Here is an 18,757-nt window from a genome sequence, read left to right on the forward strand (position 1 = left end):
TTTAATCTCAGACTGGCATTTATTCCAAAGTTAAGTATCAAAATTTAGGTTAGCAATATCGACTTATCTATTTATTGGAAAGAGAATGCATGGGCTTTCGGATTTTGAATAATCTAGATATACGTAACTGTAGGTAATTTGAGCTTTCTGAGCCTCGGTTTCAACTTTAAAAAATACCTGTCTTTTTCAGGGTTGTTGTGGGCTCATAGTGTATGAAGAGCCTAATACTTTGTTAGACTTGTAAAAGATACTTAGGCACTGTCAATTTCCTTACCTTTCTCCTTCTCAAAATGCATTTTTCTTTTTTTTCCTATGATTTTATTTAGGGACGCCTGGGCTGGGTAGCTCAATGGTTGAGTGTCTGCTTTTGGCACAGTTCGTGATCCCAGGATCCTGGGATCAAGTCCCGCATCGGGCTCCCCGCAGGGAACCAGCTTCTCCCTCTGCCTGTGTTCCTGTGTCTTATGAATAAATAATTTTTTAAAAATTGTTTATTTATACGTATATTTTTATCTTTAAGATTTTATTTGAGAGATTGAGAGAGAATATGAGCAGGGGGGGCGGGAGGAAGAGGGAGAAGCAGACTTCAGACTAAGCAGGGAGCCCAACATGGGGCTCAATCCCAGGACCCTGAGATCATGACCTGAGCTGCAGGCAGATGCTTAACCCATTGAGCCACCCAAGGCCCCAAAATGTATTTTTCCACAGACTTTTCCTTTCTCTGAAAAATCTCCTTTGGGCTATTTCTTCTTCCTTGGGGCTGTTCTAGACTCACTTTAAACAGTGGTTATGTCTTGAGTTTCATTTCTGGATATCTGTGGACTCTAAACTCATTCATGTTTCTGTTAGAACTTTTTTCTAAATGATATATATAGGCTCATGTGGCATAGACTACATAGTAGAGGACTTCTCTGTGAAGTACTTTTATTTGAAACAGTAGTTCTTATATGTTGGAAGTCATGGTCACAGTGGCTAACGCATTTCTTTTTTGTAGGACATAATGAAAATATTGACATTTAATTATTTGACGCGGCCTGAGAACAAATGAACTAGCTAAAGATTAGTGTATTATTTATGTAACATGAAATTAGATTTTTGGGAAAAACAACTACAGTCTCTTTTCAGGTTTATGTATATAAATTGGTTATTTCAGATAAATTAATGACATGTTAAAAATTGAAAAAGTTAAGATTTTTTTCCCCTTACAAAATGGATAAAAATTCATTTTGGTGGTGACGTACTTTGATATATTGTGTATTAAGAGTACATTTGGAAAACCTAAATCTAAAATGTATTTGTAGGGCACCGAGGTGGCTCAATCAGTTGAACGTCCGACTTTTGGTTTAAACTCAGATTATGATCTTGGGGTTGTGGGATCGAGCCCTGCTTCTGGCTCCATGCTCAGCAAAGAGTCTGCTTGAGATTCTCTCCTTTCGTCTCCCCTTCTGCCCCCCCCCATCTAAGAAATAAAATATTTAATAAAATGTATTTGCTTGCTCCTAAATACGTATTTCCCCCCCACTAAACTCTGTATAACTCATTTTGGGGTCTTCTGGACTCAGTGTTTTTTCAGTCTCTTGGCATAACTCTAATCATCCATCAACTCATGCTTTTTGTGTATTTCATATTCTCTTTCATTTTTGAGCTTTTTATAAACTTAGTCTTATGGATTGTGCTTCGTAAATATCTTGGAATCTATCCCCCTCTTTCTTTCACGCCCTGCTGTATTATAGCATATAATCTCTTTGGTCTGCTGTGGCAGTTTCCTCAAATGTATCCCTGCTTCTAGTCTTACTCTACCCATTTTCAGTTTGCTTCCATACTTTTACGAAGTAATCTTTCTAAGTCACAAATCTATGTCCTGCAGTCCTCTATCTGAAAACTCTTTCGTGACCCTCACTACCCATGGGATTAAGTGAACTCTCTAGCATGGTATACAAGTTTGTGGATGATAACTTCCTCCTCTCTTGTCATCACCTGCCTGAGGCTTGGATTTCTATTCTGAACTTCCATACCAATGATGAATTACTCTAACCATACTTCTTTTTTTTTTTTTTTTTTATTTATTTATGATAGTCACAGAGAGAGAAAGAGAGAGAGGCAGAGACACAGGCAGAGGGAGAAGCAGGCTCCATGCACCGGGAGCCTGACGTGGGATTCGATCCCGGGTCTCCAGGATCGCGCCCTGGGCCAAAGGCAGGCGCCCAACCGCTGCGCCACCCAGGGATCCCTCTAACCATACTTCTTAAAGAGCACCAATGTCTTTGATACCTCCATAAGTTTGAGTGCACTGTCCAGAATATTCTCATCCACCTGGTGATTTCTTCTTGAGACTCAGTTCCACGGTCATCTTTGTAACCTTTTTCCAGGCAAAGTTCAGCAGCATTCCTTCTCTGTTCCCACAGCATTTTGTATACATACACTCTTGCTGTGATTTACATATTTCTCTGTCCTTTTCATCTTATTGTGAAATTTTTGGAATCAGAGGCTTTCTCCTTTCTCCTTCTTGCCTGATATGTAGCAGATTCTTCATAAATACTAAATAGATGGATCTGGTAGAAGATGTTGGTTTGTATTTAGAAGAGAGTTAATTGGCTTTTTAAGTTTTTTATGTTAATGTTAAATATTTTGTTCTAAAGATGGTGGAGCCAGGGCAAGATTTACTGCTTGCTGCTTTGAGTGAGAGTGGAATTAGTCCGAATGACCTCTTTGATATTGATGGGGGAGATGCAGGGCTTGCAACTCCAACAGCTACTCCTCCAGTTCAGCAGGTAAGAGTTTTCCAAAGCCTCTGTAAAAAGTGGATTGTTTCTTAATTTTAATTTCTACTTTTAGAAACAGTCATTATTAAGACATAAATTTAAATAATCATGTGTATGTTATTTTTATATTATTAGTCTTCATGAGATAGAAAATATTTGCAGTGAAAATCGACATTTTCTGCTTTGATATATATATATGTGTGTGTGTATATGTATGTACGTATGTAAAAGATGATTTGTTTAGAGTTCTTGTGAGAGGTTTGTTACCTCTTTACTAGTTGTCTTTGTACTTTATGAGGATCCTCTTTTGAGGTTTCACTATACAGATTCTCTGAAAGTAAAAAGATTCTGGTATTAGTATCGTTTTGTGAAGATGTACTTGTAAAGATTATTATTTCATACCTGGTATCAGAGATTCTGCATTCTGAGTGTAAAACTTAACATTTTTTGTTTTAATAAAATAAATACATCTTTTGTTCTTGAAACAGAATTTACTGCTGTCATTTTTTATTTCTTTCTCTGTTTTTTTCTCTCTAGTCTGTGCCACTTAGTGCATTAGAACTAGGTTTGGAGACTGAAGCAACAGTTCCTGTTAAGCCAGAACCAGAGACAGTACCTACTCCAGCACTACTAAATGTTAGAGTAAGAATGATTTACATTTGGCATGATTACTAAAATGGTTTTGAATTGTAAGAAAATAACCTGTAATATAAAGTTATTAAACCAATCCTGTTTTTACTATTTCTTTCCAATATGCTACTCTCGCCTCCTACTTTATAAAAACACTTCTTTCATTCATCTCATAGTTACGTTGATCAAAAGGTAGTTAGGATAAAACAAACTTTTTAAAAATTTACTTATTGTAAATGATAGAAAATTTATGAAGTAAAGATGAGCTACATGTTTACCCCACTACACATTTCATTTTTCCTTGTTGATTTCAGCTTTTGTCCATTGGTAGATGTGATTTTTATGCTTTAAATACAGAATTTCTCTGGTTTTACTTTTAATATAGCAATTATTAACTTAAGCCTAGTGATATAAAATTATTGGACAACCTAGTTAAAAATTTTATAACATGATAAATCATTGTGAGTTTTATTTAAAAGTTGTAAGTGGTACCTGGCTGGGCTCAGTTGGTGGAACGTGTGACTCCTGATTTCAGGGTTTTGAGTTCGAGCCCTACATTGAGTGTTGAGATTATTTAAATAAATAAATAAATAGATAGATAGATAAATAGATAAATCTTTCTTTTCTTTAAAAAAAAAAAAAAAGGCTTTTATTTTAAAGTAGACTACATACCCAACATGGGGCTTGAACTCACAATCCTAAATTAGGAGTTGCATGCTCTAAGATTGAGCCAGGGACGCCTGGGTGGCTCAGTGGTTTAGTGCCTGCCTTCAGCCCAGGACCCGGGACCGAGTCCCGCATCAGGCTTCCTGCATGGAGCCTGCTTCTCTCTGCCTATGTCTCTGCCTCTCTCTGTGTGTGTCTCATGAATAAATAAATAAAATCTTAAAAAAAAAAAAAAAGATTGAGCCAGTCAGGTACCCCAAAGCTGCCTGCTTTAAAAAATAAAGTGATAAGTGGTAATCCATAAATTTTTGTTACATGAGTCACGGAAAAATACTTTGAGGAGGAAAGGAAGTAGACATAGACTAAAATTTAAAAATACCTTGATTGTACTTCAGTCCATTATAGTCACAGACCACATTGTCATCCTCCTCATCTTTGACCCCTTTTCCCTGCATTTTTGTCCAACTCCTAATGCCGCCCCCGCCCCAAGCTATTAAAAAGAAAATGCTATGTAGCTTTGTCTTAGGCTCAAAGGTAGTACCTGTATTATCAGCAGTATGTGACATTGGTGGATTGGCTGGATCATTCATGCAACATAGGTATTTAAAACTCTGGTGGTTTTATATTTAAGTTCTAAACATTGGTATAGTTTGTATGGTAGCAAACAAAACATTGGACAAGAGTCATAAAATGCTAGCAATGGAAAATGGACCTCAGAGAGCCTGGGCCCCTGGGGGTGAAGTGATTTGCCTAAGGTTTTCAACCTAGTTGGGGCAGTGCTGGGATTAGAAACTCTTTCTGTTTCTAGTCCTTATATTAATACAGCATTACTACACATCACCGCTTGCTTAGGATAGTCCCATTTTATGCTTGCAACCCCAGCAGTTACAGAAAATGTCATACTACTACTATATCTTTTTTTTCCTGTCAAAGTGGTAGTTTTAACTTAGTAGTTTATAATTAGGCATATTTAATTAAAAATACAGTGCTAATGTTTAGGTAAGAATTAAAGTCCATTTTTGAGGTTTAAATGGCCTCCTTTATTTGTGGATCTAGGCCACATTAGAGAATCCAGTACTTCTCAGTGGTCTGATATGTTATGGTTTTCTTTTATAGCAGCAGCCTCCATCTACTACAACATTTGTGCTGAATCAAATAAATCAGCTTCCGACCTTGGGATCTACAATTGTAATGACTAAAACACCACCTGTAACAACAAATCGGCAGACCATCACTTTAACAAAGTTTATCCAGACTACTGCAAACACACGCCCTTCAGTCTCAGCACCAGCAGTACGAAATGCCATGACCTCTGCACCCTCAAAAGACCAGGTTCAGCTGAAGGACCTACTAAAAAATAATAGTCTGAATGAACTCATGAAACTGAAGCCACCAGCTAATATTGCTCAGCCAGTTGCAACAGCAGCTAGTAAGTCCGTTTTCAGTCTTGTCAGCTGACTCCCTTTGGTAAGATGTGTTGGTGTGTTTTTAAGGGTTTGCTTGGGTCTTAAAAGAACTGGCTATGAATGACATATATGTATGACTCTGTACAATTATAGCATTTATACAATTCAAGGGAAGGAGAAATTTAGAAGCCCTAACGTTTATCTTGAAATGAAGTGTGGAATTACCAGGTAGCTACATTACTTAACACCATGAGATCTCAGTTTTATACATTGGGAGTAACTGGTTAATATTTTCTCAGTCCTTTAAATCAGTACTTCTCAAACTTTATGTGCTTATGAGTCACCTGGAGATCTTGTTCAAAAACAGAATCAGATTTAGTAGGTCTACAGTAGGGCCCAAGATTTTGCATTTCTAACCAGCTTCTCAGAGGTGGTGGTGATTACTGGTGGTCCTTGGACCATGCATGAAGTAACTGGCTTTAAACCGATATCAATGCTTTATTTTTATTTATTTATTTATTTATTTATTTAGATTTTATTTATTCATGAGAGACAGAGAGAGAGAGGCGGAGACACAGGCAGAGGGAGAAGCAGGCTCCATGCAGGGAGCCCGACACGGGACTCAATCCTGGGTCTCCAGGATCACACCCTGGGCTGAAGGCGGCACTAAACTGCTGAGCCCCCCGGGCTGTTTTACTGCTTTAACTCTGACTTTTACAGTTTATTATTTTGCCTGTCAGTGACTTAATTGCTTTTGGGTAGTCATATAAATTCTCTTTTAAAATACATACATTTTTGAGGTGCTTGGGTGGCTCAGTTGGTTGAGTGTCTGACTCTTGATTTTGGCTCAGGTCGTGATCTCAGGGTCCTGAAATTGAGGACCTTTGTGGGGCCTCTGTGCTCCATGCAAAGTCTGCTTGTCCTTCTCCCTCTCCCTCTGCCCTTCCCCTCTGCCCTTCCCCCTGCCCTTCTCTCTCAAATAAAGAAAAATGTTTTTTCTTTTTTTTTTTTTAATTTTATTTATTCATGAGAGACACAGAGAAAGAGGCAGAAGGAGAAGCAAGCTCCACGCAAGGATTTCGACATGGGACTTGATCCCAGGTCTCCAGGATCACGACCTAGGCTGAAGGCGGCGCTAAACCGCTGCTGAGCCACCAGGGCTGCCCAAGAAAATCCTTTTTTAAAAAATTACAGGGCAGCCCCGGTGGCTTACTGGTTTAGCTTAGTGGTTTAGCGCCGCCTTCACCCAGGGCATGATCCTGGAGACCGGGGATTGAGACCCGCGTCGGGCTTCCTGCCTGGAGCCTGCTTCTCCCTCTGCCTGTTTCTCTTTCTCTCTCTGTCTCTAATAAGTAAATAAAAAATCTTTTAAAAAAATTACAATACAGGGGCACCTGGGTGGGGCTCAGTGGTTGAGCATCTGCCTTTGGTTAAGATCGTGATCCCAGAATCCTGGGATGGAATACCACATTGGATTCCCTGCAGGAGCCTGCTTCTCCCACTGCCTATGTCTCTGCCCCTTTCTGTGTCTGTCATGAATAAATAAATAAAATCTTTAAAAAAAAAAAATAAGGATAAGCCCCGGTGGCGCAGCGGTTTAGCGCCGCCTGCAGCCCAGGGCGTGATCCTGGAGACCCTGGATCAAGTCCCACATCGGGCTCTCTGCATGGAGCCTGCTTCTCCCTCTGCCTGTGTCTCTGCCTCTCTCTCTCTCTCTCTCTCTCTAAATAAATAAAATCTTTAAAAAAAATTAAAATACATTTTCATTATAAAATAATTCACCTTTTTAAAAAAGTGTTTTTATTTACGTATTTGAGAGGGAGCATGAGCGGGAGGAGGAGAAGAGGAAAAAAATCACACTCTCCACTGAGTATGGGGCCTGACTGGGGCTCGATCCCAGGACTCCAAGAACACGACCTAAGCCAAAGTCAGATGCTTAACCAACTGAGCCACCCAGGTGCCCCTCGCTGTGGTTTTTATTTTAGAACAAGCACTCATACAGTTTTTTTTTAAAGATTTTATTTATTCATGAGAGACGGAGGCAGAGGCACAGGCAGAGGGAGAAGCAGGCTCCATGCAGGAAGCCCAGTGTGGGACTCGATCCCGGGACTCTGGGATCACGCCCTGAACCAAAGTCAGACCCTCAACTGCTGAACTACCCAGGGGTCCCACATATAATCCTTTCTTTAAAAACAACTTTATTTAAAAAAAAAAAAAACTTTATTGAGATGTATAGGATATACCATAAAATTCACCCTTTTAAACCATACGGTTGAGTGGATTTTAGTATATTCAGGGTTGTTAAAGTGTTACCATGAGCTCATCCTTTAAGGATAAGGTTTAAAGGAAAAAGTTCAACAGTAGTTTAATTACATTTTTTAAAGAGCTTATTCATGGATAAAAAATACAGATTTTAGGGCCAGCCCGGTGGCTCAGTGGTTTAGCCCCACCTTCAGTCCAGGGCTTGATCCTGGAGACCTGGGATCAAGTCCTGCGTTGGGCTCCCTGCGTGAAGCCTGCTTCTCCCTCTGCCTGTGTCTCTGCCTCTCTGTCGCGCGTGCGCTCTCTCTCTCTCTCTCTCTCTCTCTCTGTGTTGCTCATGAATAAATAAATAAATAAATAAAATCTTTAAAAAAAAAAAGAATACAGATTTTATTGTTAGTTTTTCTTTGGAGTGTTTGTTATTGCTCATTTATTCAAAAAATATTTGAGTACTGACTATGTGCTTCTGGGATTTTGAGGCTATGGCTGGGAAGAAAACTGTTGAGATCTTTGCAGTCTTGGAGCTTGCATTCTAGTGGAGAGAGACAGATAATAAAAAAGTTATATGGTGTGTCCTACAGGGATAAGCGCTATGGAGAGAAACAGAAAGAGATATGGGGCAGGAAGAGGTTACAGTTTTAAGTGCAGTGTTCAGAGGAAGCTTCATATTTAGTAAGGTAATTTTTAAGGTTAAAATGAAATTATTAGGTGTTTTTTAATTGGCTACATCAAATTTTAGTAGTACAGTTCTGGAAACTGAAAAACGTAAACTCTTTAATAGGGCTAATCTGCCCTTCTACATTCAGCTGAAGTGTATTTGAGTGCCTGTTATGTAACAGTACCATGGTGGGCACTGTTGGAAACTGTAACTGATCTCAGTTATATTCTGAGCTGACTATTTTATAGTTTCAGTGTAGGGATGGGTGCCTTTTTTTTTCTAAGTAAATTTATTTGGGTGGATATGTTTGGATCAAGGGAATAGAATGGAGGTTCCTGAGAATTTATACAAGTACACAAATAGCATTTTATTAGGGTTTTGGAATGAGCTGATAGGTATTAAACAAATAGTTCCTCTTTCCAAATAGCTGCTTTATATTTCTAATATCGGGAGTTAAGTTTTAATACCTGATATATATCATTATATAATCTTGTGGCAGAATGGACTGCTTGGAAATTGTGCTTATGTTTGTGAAGTAGAGGGCCGGGGCTTTTTTCTAAAGCAGTAGTCAAGGAGTGTTTATAGGATGACGTAGAACTATGTCTTCAGTGACAGATGTAATTAAAAAAATACCAGATAATCTTTTGTTTGAGTCTGTACCATTGTGTCCTTATGGCTATAGTTTACTCTCAAGATCACTGTCCTGAACTAACTGCAGTCTGGCAGCTAGATGCCCATTGAGAGGTCATTTTAACCGCCTTAAGACTGATTTTTACTCTGCTCCACCCTGGAGAGCAGAACCCATGGACCTGACCTGGCTGGGGTGGCAGGGCCCACCTATAATGACTCCTGGGAGACTTGGATGATCAGCAGTTAGTGGAAGCAGCTTTCATTAGTCTTTGAGTTTGAGGAGAAATCCTACTGTTTTTATGTGAGTGGCTTTCTGAGCATTCCACTCCTCAAATCAGCACATGTTCTCATAATTTAAAGGAAACGACTTTGCTATTGTGAGGTAAGTTTAGAAAGCAAAACAAAACAGGATAAGTTTAGAGCTGGTCAAGTAATGCTTAGTACAGTAACATCTCCCATATCCAGTAGAGTAATTTTAAAAAGACTACAAATCAAGGCCGTCATTGTGTGGAAGACTGAGAAACTGTCAGACTAGACCAGGGCTAAGAAAGAAACATGTAAGTGAATGCTGAAGATAAGCATACTTCTGTGTTGTAGCAAAGGGTCATCTTTTTATTGAAAGGGAAGAACATAATGTATAAAACTGCAAAGAGCAAGGTTTTGCAAGCTCTTTTCTCACTTATCTAAGGGTGTTGACCCTTCTGGAGCCTTGAGCCTTTTGGCTATTTGCGTTCGCAGCTCTCACATGAGGTCCAGTTCTGTAACTCTGCAAACTGTTCACTGGCTCTCCCACAGTTAAACGGAACACTTAAATTTGTTATCTCTGTTCCAGCCTCCTTATTTTGTTAACACTTTAATTGTCGTTTTGGAGTCCCAAGTGGGAGGTCTCCCAAACACTCCCTGTGTTTTGGTAGAATAGATAAAGATGTTAATTAGTCGTCTTGGTGTGATTTTCACACTGATCTCCGGAATCCCAGTCCCTGAAGTGAGTGCTTCAGGGAAGCAGACTGGTTACAGGAGCTCTAGACAATTCAGTCAAGCAGTTCTACTTGGCCTGATATTCAGATTAAGGGAATCTCTTGCTGTATCTAAAAAGTTTGTAAACCACTGGTATAGAAGAAGAAAAGATTGATTGTTTGGATCTTTATTCTGTGAGGAGGTGGAAAATAGAGTTCCCTGATAGTTTTTCCTTCCAAGAAAAATTATTTTGCCTTGAAAGTAAAGATCACCAACTCAGGTGAGATTGATTCTGTTTTGGTAATAACATGTTCTGTGTTTTCTTTGTTTTTGATGAACCAAGTGGAAGGTCCCAAAATAATGCTGGCTGTTGGTATTTGTATTGAAATAAACTATGAAACACTTCTGGTTAAGGTGTCCTTCTGATAACTAGTTCTCAAGTTTCCTGTACACACAACTCTGTTTAAGTTAGTTGTTTTCTAAGGTTAATTCTTACCTCCATGATAACATACAGCTTTGAATGTTTTCATTCTTATGTTTAATTTATGTTAGTGATAAGCAGATTTATATTTTTGGTTTGTGAAGTGAGTAAGCTTTATTGAATTTTTAGATTTAAATTTTTTTTTTTTTAAGGGGGACCTGGGTGGCTCAGTTGTGAGCATCTCTGCCTTTGGGTTTTTTGTTTTGTTTTGTTTTGTTTTGTTAAAGATTTTATTTATTTATTCATGAGAGAGGCAGAGAGAGAGGCAGAGACACAGGCAGAGGGAGAAGCAGGCTCCATGCAGGGAACCCAATGTGGAACTCGATCCCAGGTCTTCAGGATCATACCCTTGGCTGAAGGTGGTGCTAAACCGCTGAGCCACCCAGGCTTCCCAGAGCATCTGCCTTTGGCTCAGGTTATGATCCTAGGGTCCTGGGATCAAGTCCCGCATCAGGCTTCTGACAGGGAACCTACTTCTCCCTCTGCTTATGTCTCTGCCTCTCTCTGTGTGTCTGTCAAGAATAAATAAATAAAATCTTTAAAAACAAAATAAGATTTTTTTAAAAACCTCAATTAAAAAAATTTAGCAAAAATTTTTACCAAAAAAATACTGATTTTGTTCTAAAATCTAATAACTCTCCCCCTCAGCTGATGTAAGCAATGGTACAGTAAAGAAAGAGTCTTCTAATAAAGAAGTAGCAAGAATATGGATAAACGACATGAAAATGAGGAGTTTTTCTCCAACCATGGTGAGTTTCAAAAGCTACATCTGTGTTTGGTGTGGAAGTACGCTTGGCTAAAAGTGCTCTAAAACAACCCTCAGAAAACTTTCTTTGGGGGGGTGCCTGCGTGGCTCAGCCAGTGAAGCATATGCCTTTGGTTTCATTCATGATCCCAGTATCCTGGGATCGAGAGTCCTGAGTCAGGCTCCCTGCTCAGTGGGAAATCTGCTCTCCCTCTACCCCTGCCCCCTTCTTGTGCTCTCTTGGGTGTTTGCTTGCACACACACTCACAAGCTTGTGCTCTTTGTCTCTCTCTCTCTCTCTCTCTCTCTCTCTCTGTTAAATCAATAAAATCTTTAAAAAAACAACAAAAAACTTTTTTTGGGGTGAAGGGGGGCTATTAAACGGCATGAACTAATGAGTAAGCATTAAATATCTAACATAAACATTAAAAAAGTGATTATAGCTTGCATATTTAGTATTACATGCGGTACTGACATCATTTTATTGTGAATCCCATCTAATGAGAGACAAAGACAATGGAGTTAACCAAAAGTATTTGATAACTATGTCCATTTTGGGATTGAACTTAATTATACAGGTAGTTAAGAGCTGTCAGATCATACATTGTTCTAGTTATAAGTAATTTTTTTCTTCTATTTTAGAAATACCTTGGGTTAACAGTACATTTGTTTCATAACTGCTGTGTAAAACTGCATGTACACTGTTTGTACAAGTGGTATATACTACATGGCTCCCCCTTCCATAATCACACAATTTGACAAGCACAGTGGTTTAAGTAGTAACATCGGGTACAGCAAAGGATACATGATACATGGAGATACTTAAAATTCAGGGTTATGGATTTGGAGGAAGAGATCTCCTTGGACTTAAATAGCCTGGGAAGACTTCATTTTGTGAAGCTTGGTGCAGCGTCAGTGGGAAGATCTATCTGTTAGTGATTCAGGATGAGTCGGATGGGGAAGAGAGGGTGAAAGGTTGGTTAAGTAATCCAGAAGGGAGGTATATTAAGAGACTAAACTTGGGAGATTGCAAAGAGAATTGGGAAAAGGTAAGGGGAAAGGGATAAAAAGGAAAATATGAGGTGACTGCATATAATAATACCAAAGGATTGGTAGACTTGGGGATGGAATATAGAATAGCAAAGAAATAGAATAGAGACCAGGAGAATGAATGCTGGCAGCACCCAGTTTTACTTAATGGTTGTGTATCAGTAACTTACATGAAAGTTGATTTTTAGAAAGTAAGATTCTTTTTTTCTTTTTTTTTTTTAAAGATTTTATTTTATTTATTCATAGAGACAGAGAGAGAGAGGCAGAGACACAGGCAGAGGGAGAAGCAGGCACCACACAGAGAGCCTGACGTGGGACTCGATCCCGGGTCTCCAGGACCATGCCCCGGGCTGCAGGCGGCGCTAAACCGCTGCGCCACTGGGGCTGCCCAGATTGTGTTTTTCTTTAAGAAATGTACGTAGTGCTCAGGTTCCCAGTCTAACCCATGTTTGCCCATAATACGCCAAAAGTTCTATGTTGTCCTTGCAGTTAAAGAAACTTCTAATGGACATCTGGCTGGCTCAGTCGATGGAGCGTGTGACTGTTAATCTTGAAGTCTTGAATTTGGGACCCCTTGAGTTGGGCATAAATCTTATTTTAAAAAGAAAAGAAACTTCTAACAGATTACAAACTGGTTGGCTACACCAAAGCCAGATGTGTTTTGTTTGGCTTCTATGATATATTGAAAAATTTTGTGTTTGTTGCTACTAAATAAAAATCTGATTTCCAGGTTCTCCTGAAAAATAGGAGTACTTGACAACCCTGGGTCCTCATTCCCCACCTAGTAAAACATGCCTCCAGTTGAGTAGTGAACACTTGTTTTGTGTGTTGGGCAGGCATTCCCCAGGTACCACAATTTTTCCCTGTTTCCCCTCATAATTATCTTCTTGACCCTAAACTTGGTAACCCTCCATTGCCATTTTAATAGCTTAGAAATTTACTTGTCTCCCTGGGTTTTGTTACCAGACAGTGTCATCAGCTTATCTTCCAATTACACTCTTGGTAATTTTTTTTTTTTTTTTTTTTAAATTCAGGTATGGGAAGATCAGATAGAGAAGGAAGGAGGCTGGTCATTTAGTATGCATTCTTATTTGATAGGTGGGGAAAGAGGTGAAGGTGGGGATGGGGAGGACTCAGAATTTAAGTGATTGCCTAAGGCCACATGAATAACAGCCGAGTGGGGATTTACATCCGTTTCTTTGGCCAACCCAACTTTGTTTTACAGCTTCTGAAATCAGTTTCATTTGGGCACAGTTTCTAAGAGCATTCAGAGCTGTTCTGGATTTTTTCTTTGAGGATATCCTAGATTAATGTTGATTGGATGTTTATCTACCATCTTCCCTCTCCTTCCCACTTTTATTGATCATCTATGTGCCATTGTACTACAAACTAAATAAAAGCAATTGAAAATCCTAACCTTACCTTTCAAGGCTTTGTTGTCCTTGGCATTGCTTGTAGGTCCTGACTGGTTTCTCTTTTTCTTCTCCTTTTCTAGATATACTGGGTTTCACAGCTTTCTCCAGTTTTTCTTGAACAAGCACATTAATAAAGCTTTGTTGATGGTTTTACTTGTGAAAAGAGGCTTGTACTGGGTCTTTCTATTCCCCTACTCCTCCCTATTTCACCCTTCTAAGAGTCTGTAAAGAAACAAAGAAACATGTGACTAGTAACCATTCACTCAAGTGTCTGGCTTCGTTCCTGTTTTCCTGGTATAGTTACTAATAGCTCCCCATTGCATCTTTGGGTGTGCCAGAGTTTGGAGAGTAAGTGCTATTGCTCTTACATATGATTATTGTTGCATTTGAAGAAATAGATGTCTGAAACACATTCTGTCTCCTTCAGAAGAACTTTTAAATCCAGATTTTTCTGGGGGTTTAGTTTCAGTGTCCAGTGGAAAGAAGACAGCTGAAATGAAGGTGCAGTGAAATGGGGGTGGGATGTGTGACTTCAACAGAGTTTCTGCCATTGACATTGTAGGATAAGCTCCTGGGGCTCATCCAGCTTTCCTCTCAATTCTTTTAGTCTTTCTATTCCTGGAATTGAAATGAAGACTGAGGACTAAGGTTTCAGTTCTGGGCATCAGGGAGGGTGGTAGGCAATATTGAAGGGGAAAGTAGTTTGAGATTATGGTAGCTGGAAGGATAGTGGAGCCCGGTGGTGACCCAGTGGTATGTTAGGGATGAGAGTAGGTCATGGATTAGCTGTACTCATTGGAGAAGCATGGAAGACACAAAATGTGACCCAGATTTTAGGGAATATAGATGTATGTCATGTTTCCAAGATTGAAGACTGTTAGTGTTCCTGCGGAAGAATTTGTGTGTGTGTTGGCTAGGCCTTCAGACTCTGATTACGCTCCCTTTGTGTTACAGAAGGTCCCTGTTGTGAAAGAGGAAGATGAACCAGAGGAAGAAGATGAAGAAGAAATGGGTCATGCAGAAACTTACGCAGAGTATATGCCAATAAAATGTATGTCTTTCAGAACTGTCAAAATAGTGAAAGACTTCTGGGTTCTTCTTAAACTTAAGTTATTATCTATTAGAATCTGTTAATAGGGGCAGCCCAGGTGGCTCAGCGGTTTAGCTCCACCTTCAGCCCACCTTCTCATCCTGGAGACTGGGATCAGGTCCCACGTCGGGCTCCCTGCATGGAGCCTGCTTCTCCCTCTTTCTGTGTCTCTGCTTCTCTCTGTGTGTGTCTCTCATGAATAAATAAATAAAATCTTTAAAAAAAAATCTGTTAATATTGGATACCTCAGAATTTGACAAGAGCTTTGTAATATGTTTTAAATTATACTATGTTTTAAAATACCTACATGAAAACTTTACTATGGATTATTTTACCTACACAAACTTAGAAGTGTTTTGGGTTGAAGTTCTTTAAAACTAGAAAAGCTTAGGGTTTATTTTGTTTCAAGTTAATTTTGCTCACTCATATCAGCAGTGATTATAAAATCATAGTAAATTGCAGAGATATAAATATGTATCTTAGCTTTATATACTTTATACAAAGCATAAAAACATGGAATCTTAAAAATGTGCTATTTATTTCAGTAGTGTATATTAATGCTTCTACTCTTTTTTCCATAACTGTCCTTTTTTTTTTAGAGGCCATTATGTCAAATTGAAAATTAATAGTTTTTAGCTTTGATAATAAAAATGTTGACTTTTTCACTGTATGGGGGTGATAAAATGAAAAAGTATGGCTAGAATCTTTTATGTACTTTGAGTTTCTATAAAAAGCTGCTAATATTACCACTTAAACTAAAAATTGCTGTTTACTAACTATGTATTGACCTGAGGATCCCATAATATTCTGGTCATTTGAAATGAACTTTAGGAAGTGGCTGGCTGGCTTAATTGGTGTAGAGTATGTGAGTCTTAATCTTGGGGTCTTATGATCTCAGGGTTGTAAGTTCAGGACCCATGTTGGGTGTAGAGCCTACTTAAAAATACATACATAATTTTTTATTTTTTAAATTTTATTTATTTATTCATGAGAGACACAGAGAAAGGCAGAAACATAGGCAGAGGAAGAAGCAAGCTCCCTGCGGGGGCCTGATGTGGAACTCAATCCCAGGACCCTGGGATCATGACCTGAGCCAAAGATAGACGCTCAACCACTGAGCCACCCAGGTGCCCCTACATAAATTTTTGAAAGTGAACTTTAAACTTTAGGTCATGGTATCTGAAAAGGGTAGATCTTACCCTTTTAGTAAAATAGTTTACCCCATAATAGTTCTCATAAAAAGATTGAAAGCTTATCAATGGCCCTTCTTTAAACCAAGGTCAGTAAACTAAATTTGGAACCTTGTGTGTTTACATAAAGTTTTATTAGAACATAATCATTTTCATGAGTTTGTTTATTGGCTAAGACTGCTTTTACACTGCTACATTGGCAGTGTTTAATAATACAGCAGATGCTCAGCAAAGCTGAAAATATTGTCTGTTTATAGAAAAATTATGCTGACCTTTATTTAAAACTATTCACAAAAATAAAACTATTCATATAATGCATTTGGGGGAATTAGTTGCTATTTAATTTTATAGCCAAGATTTCCATTAAAATAACTTTCAAAATAAAATTATATTCCAAACCTCTCTTATTGATTCAAGTGAATGATTCATTCAATAAATTTCCACATCTAGGATTATGTTCTGTTGCTGCTGGAGAACCTGGTCATACTAAGTTGATATTTTTCTAGATCTTTTTTTAATCAGCAGATCTCTATTTAAACCATAAATATTTGATAAATAGATCCTTTTAGTCAAATTTTTTTTCCTTTAGTCAAATTTAAATAGTAATTTGCCACCTTATCAGTGCCTTTGTAGAATCCTGGAGTGTATAGTTACTTATTTACTTCTATTTTTTCTATGATAGAAAAAATATGGCAATATTATAGAATAAAACTGGGTGCATTATTACCTAGAAAAATTAAAATGAAGTATTTTAAAATTTTCATTTAGTAAAAATTGGCCTACGTCATCCAGATGCTGTAGTGGAAACTAGTTCTTTGTCCAGTGTTACTCCTCCTGATGTTTGGTACAAAACATCCATTTCTGAAGAAACCATTGATAATGGCTGGTTATCAGCATTACAGCTTGAGGCAATTACTTATGCAGCCCAGGTAAGCAATATTTTGTAACTACATACAATACTTCTCTTTTAATCCTAGTCCCTATAATATAATTGCATTCATACAAAGGTAAGTTTTCCTTGCATGAAAAACTTGTGAATGTGACTTTTATAGAAGTTTCACGTGTTATTTTTTTTACTTTTATTTTTTGTTTTTTGGGAGTTTGGGTTTTTGTTTTTTGGTTTATTTTTAAGTTTTTTTTAGAGAGTGCATGTGAGCAGGGGGAGAAGCAGAAGGAGAGGGATAAATAGACTCTGTACTTAGTGTGGAGCCCAACGTGGGGGCCCAATTCCATTACCCCGAGATCATGATCTGAGTCGGATGTCCAACTGAGCCACCCAGATGCTCCTCCTGTGTTAAAAAATTAAAAGGGTAAGATGGACACAAGAGGTGCATTTCTACTGGAAATGACAAATGTAAAAAAAAAAAAAAAAAAAAAAAAAGAATAAATGACAAATGTTATAACCTTTTTGGAATTCAGTGGGAATGTATATTAAAAAGATGGGGTGCCTGAATGGCTCAGTTGGTTAAGCGTTAGACTCTTGATTTCCACTCATGTCAGGATCTCAGGGTCTTCAGATCAAACCTTGGATTGGGCTCTATGCTGGGTATAGAGCCTGCTTCAGATTTTCTCTTTCCTCTCCCTCTCCCCACACTGAGCTCTTGTGCATGTGCCTTTCCTCTTTAAAAAAAAAAAAAAAAATTAAGGGGCTCCTGGGTGGCTCAGTTGGTAGAGTGGCTACCTTCAGCTCAAATCATGATTCCAGGATCCTAGGATCAAACCCTGCATGGGGCTTGCTGCTCAGTGAGGTTCTTTATCTTCCTCTCCATGTACCCCTCTCCTCTGCTCATGTTCTTTCTTGCTTGCTTTGCTCTCTTTCAAATAAAATCTTTTAAAAAAATTAAAAATATGTATGTTCTGCTGCTCCTGTCTGGCTCAGTCACTAGAGCACGTGACTCTTGATTTTGAGGTTGTGAGTTACCCTACGTTAAATGTAGAGCTTACTTGAAAAAAAAGATAAGTATATCCTTTGACCTGACAGTTCCGTTATTGGGAGTCTATCTGGTAGAACTGTTAGATTAAGAATATGTGTGTGTGTGTGTGTAAAGAAGATAGTTGGATGGATGGGGGACTATTTGTTGCATCTCTAACTCTGGTAGCTGAATGCTGCTGAAAGGATAGAAAAGCCCATTCCCTGGTGGGTGTTTAAATGAACTGTGCTATTACTGTATGGGTATTGTACCAGCTTTCAAAACCATGAATTAGTTATGCGAGTTGTCTTAAGAGGATTTCTGTTGTATTCCCTTTCTATAAAATATGTAATGGCCAAACAGCTAACCATCCTTCATATTTTTGTGTGATTGCTCACCAATTTGTTGATTTCAGTTACTTGGTGCATGTGAGTGTAGCCAGGAAGATAAGTATAAAGAAAGTATCCATATTGAGCCAAACTGTGGGTCATTTGTATACACATAGATCATATTAATATATTCCTACAACAGTGTTTGAAAGACTGATCACCAGTCTAAAAGAGTAGATTAATTAATTACCAGCCTTCTCTTTTTCAGCAACATGAAACATTCCTACCTAATGGAGATCGTGCTGGCTTTTTAATAGGTGATGGTGCTGGTGTAGGAAAAGGAAGAACGATAGCAGGAATTATCTATGAAAATTATTTGTTGAGTAGAAAAAGAGCATTATGGTAAGTGCCAAAGGCTGGCTGTGGAAGCTTTCTTTTGTGAATAGTTACTTCATTGTGGGAGTTGGGCTTTAATGAGTAGGTGTTTATTTATTTATTTATTTTTTAAGTGTCAAGCCCTGGTTTTATTTATCCTGAATCTGCTAGACTGATGGAATTTGCATTTAATTTTTTTTT

At 38.3% G+C, this 18,757-nt stretch overlaps 1 protein-coding gene across 3 annotated transcripts in view; it reads left to right on the forward strand.

The window, feature by feature from the left end:
* The window catches only part of SBNO1 (strawberry notch homolog 1), a 61,984-nt gene that overhangs the window by 6,370 nt on the left and 36,857 nt on the right, over nt 1-18,757 (forward strand). Inside the window, exons 2-8 of one of the 3 annotated variants that reach the window (XM_038574833.1) lie at nt 2,640-2,771; nt 3,300-3,404; nt 5,175-5,487; nt 11,101-11,201; nt 14,617-14,713; nt 16,711-16,871; nt 18,450-18,583. In XM_038574833.1, coding sequence (XP_038430761.1) covers nt 2,640-2,771; nt 3,300-3,404; nt 5,175-5,487; nt 11,101-11,201; nt 14,617-14,713; nt 16,711-16,871; nt 18,450-18,583 — 1,043 coding nt within the window. The remainder of the gene's footprint in view (nt 1-2,639; nt 2,772-3,299; nt 3,405-5,174; nt 5,488-11,100; nt 11,202-14,616; nt 14,714-16,710; nt 16,872-18,449; nt 18,584-18,757) is intronic. The other 2 variants (XM_038574835.1, XM_038574834.1) reach the window with 2 other exon arrangements.

Source organism: Canis lupus, chromosome 26, assembly GCF_011100685.1.
Source record: "Canis lupus familiaris isolate Mischka breed German Shepherd chromosome 26, alternate assembly UU_Cfam_GSD_1.0, whole genome shotgun sequence".
Taxonomy (NCBI): domain Eukaryota; kingdom Metazoa; phylum Chordata; class Mammalia; order Carnivora; family Canidae; genus Canis; species Canis lupus.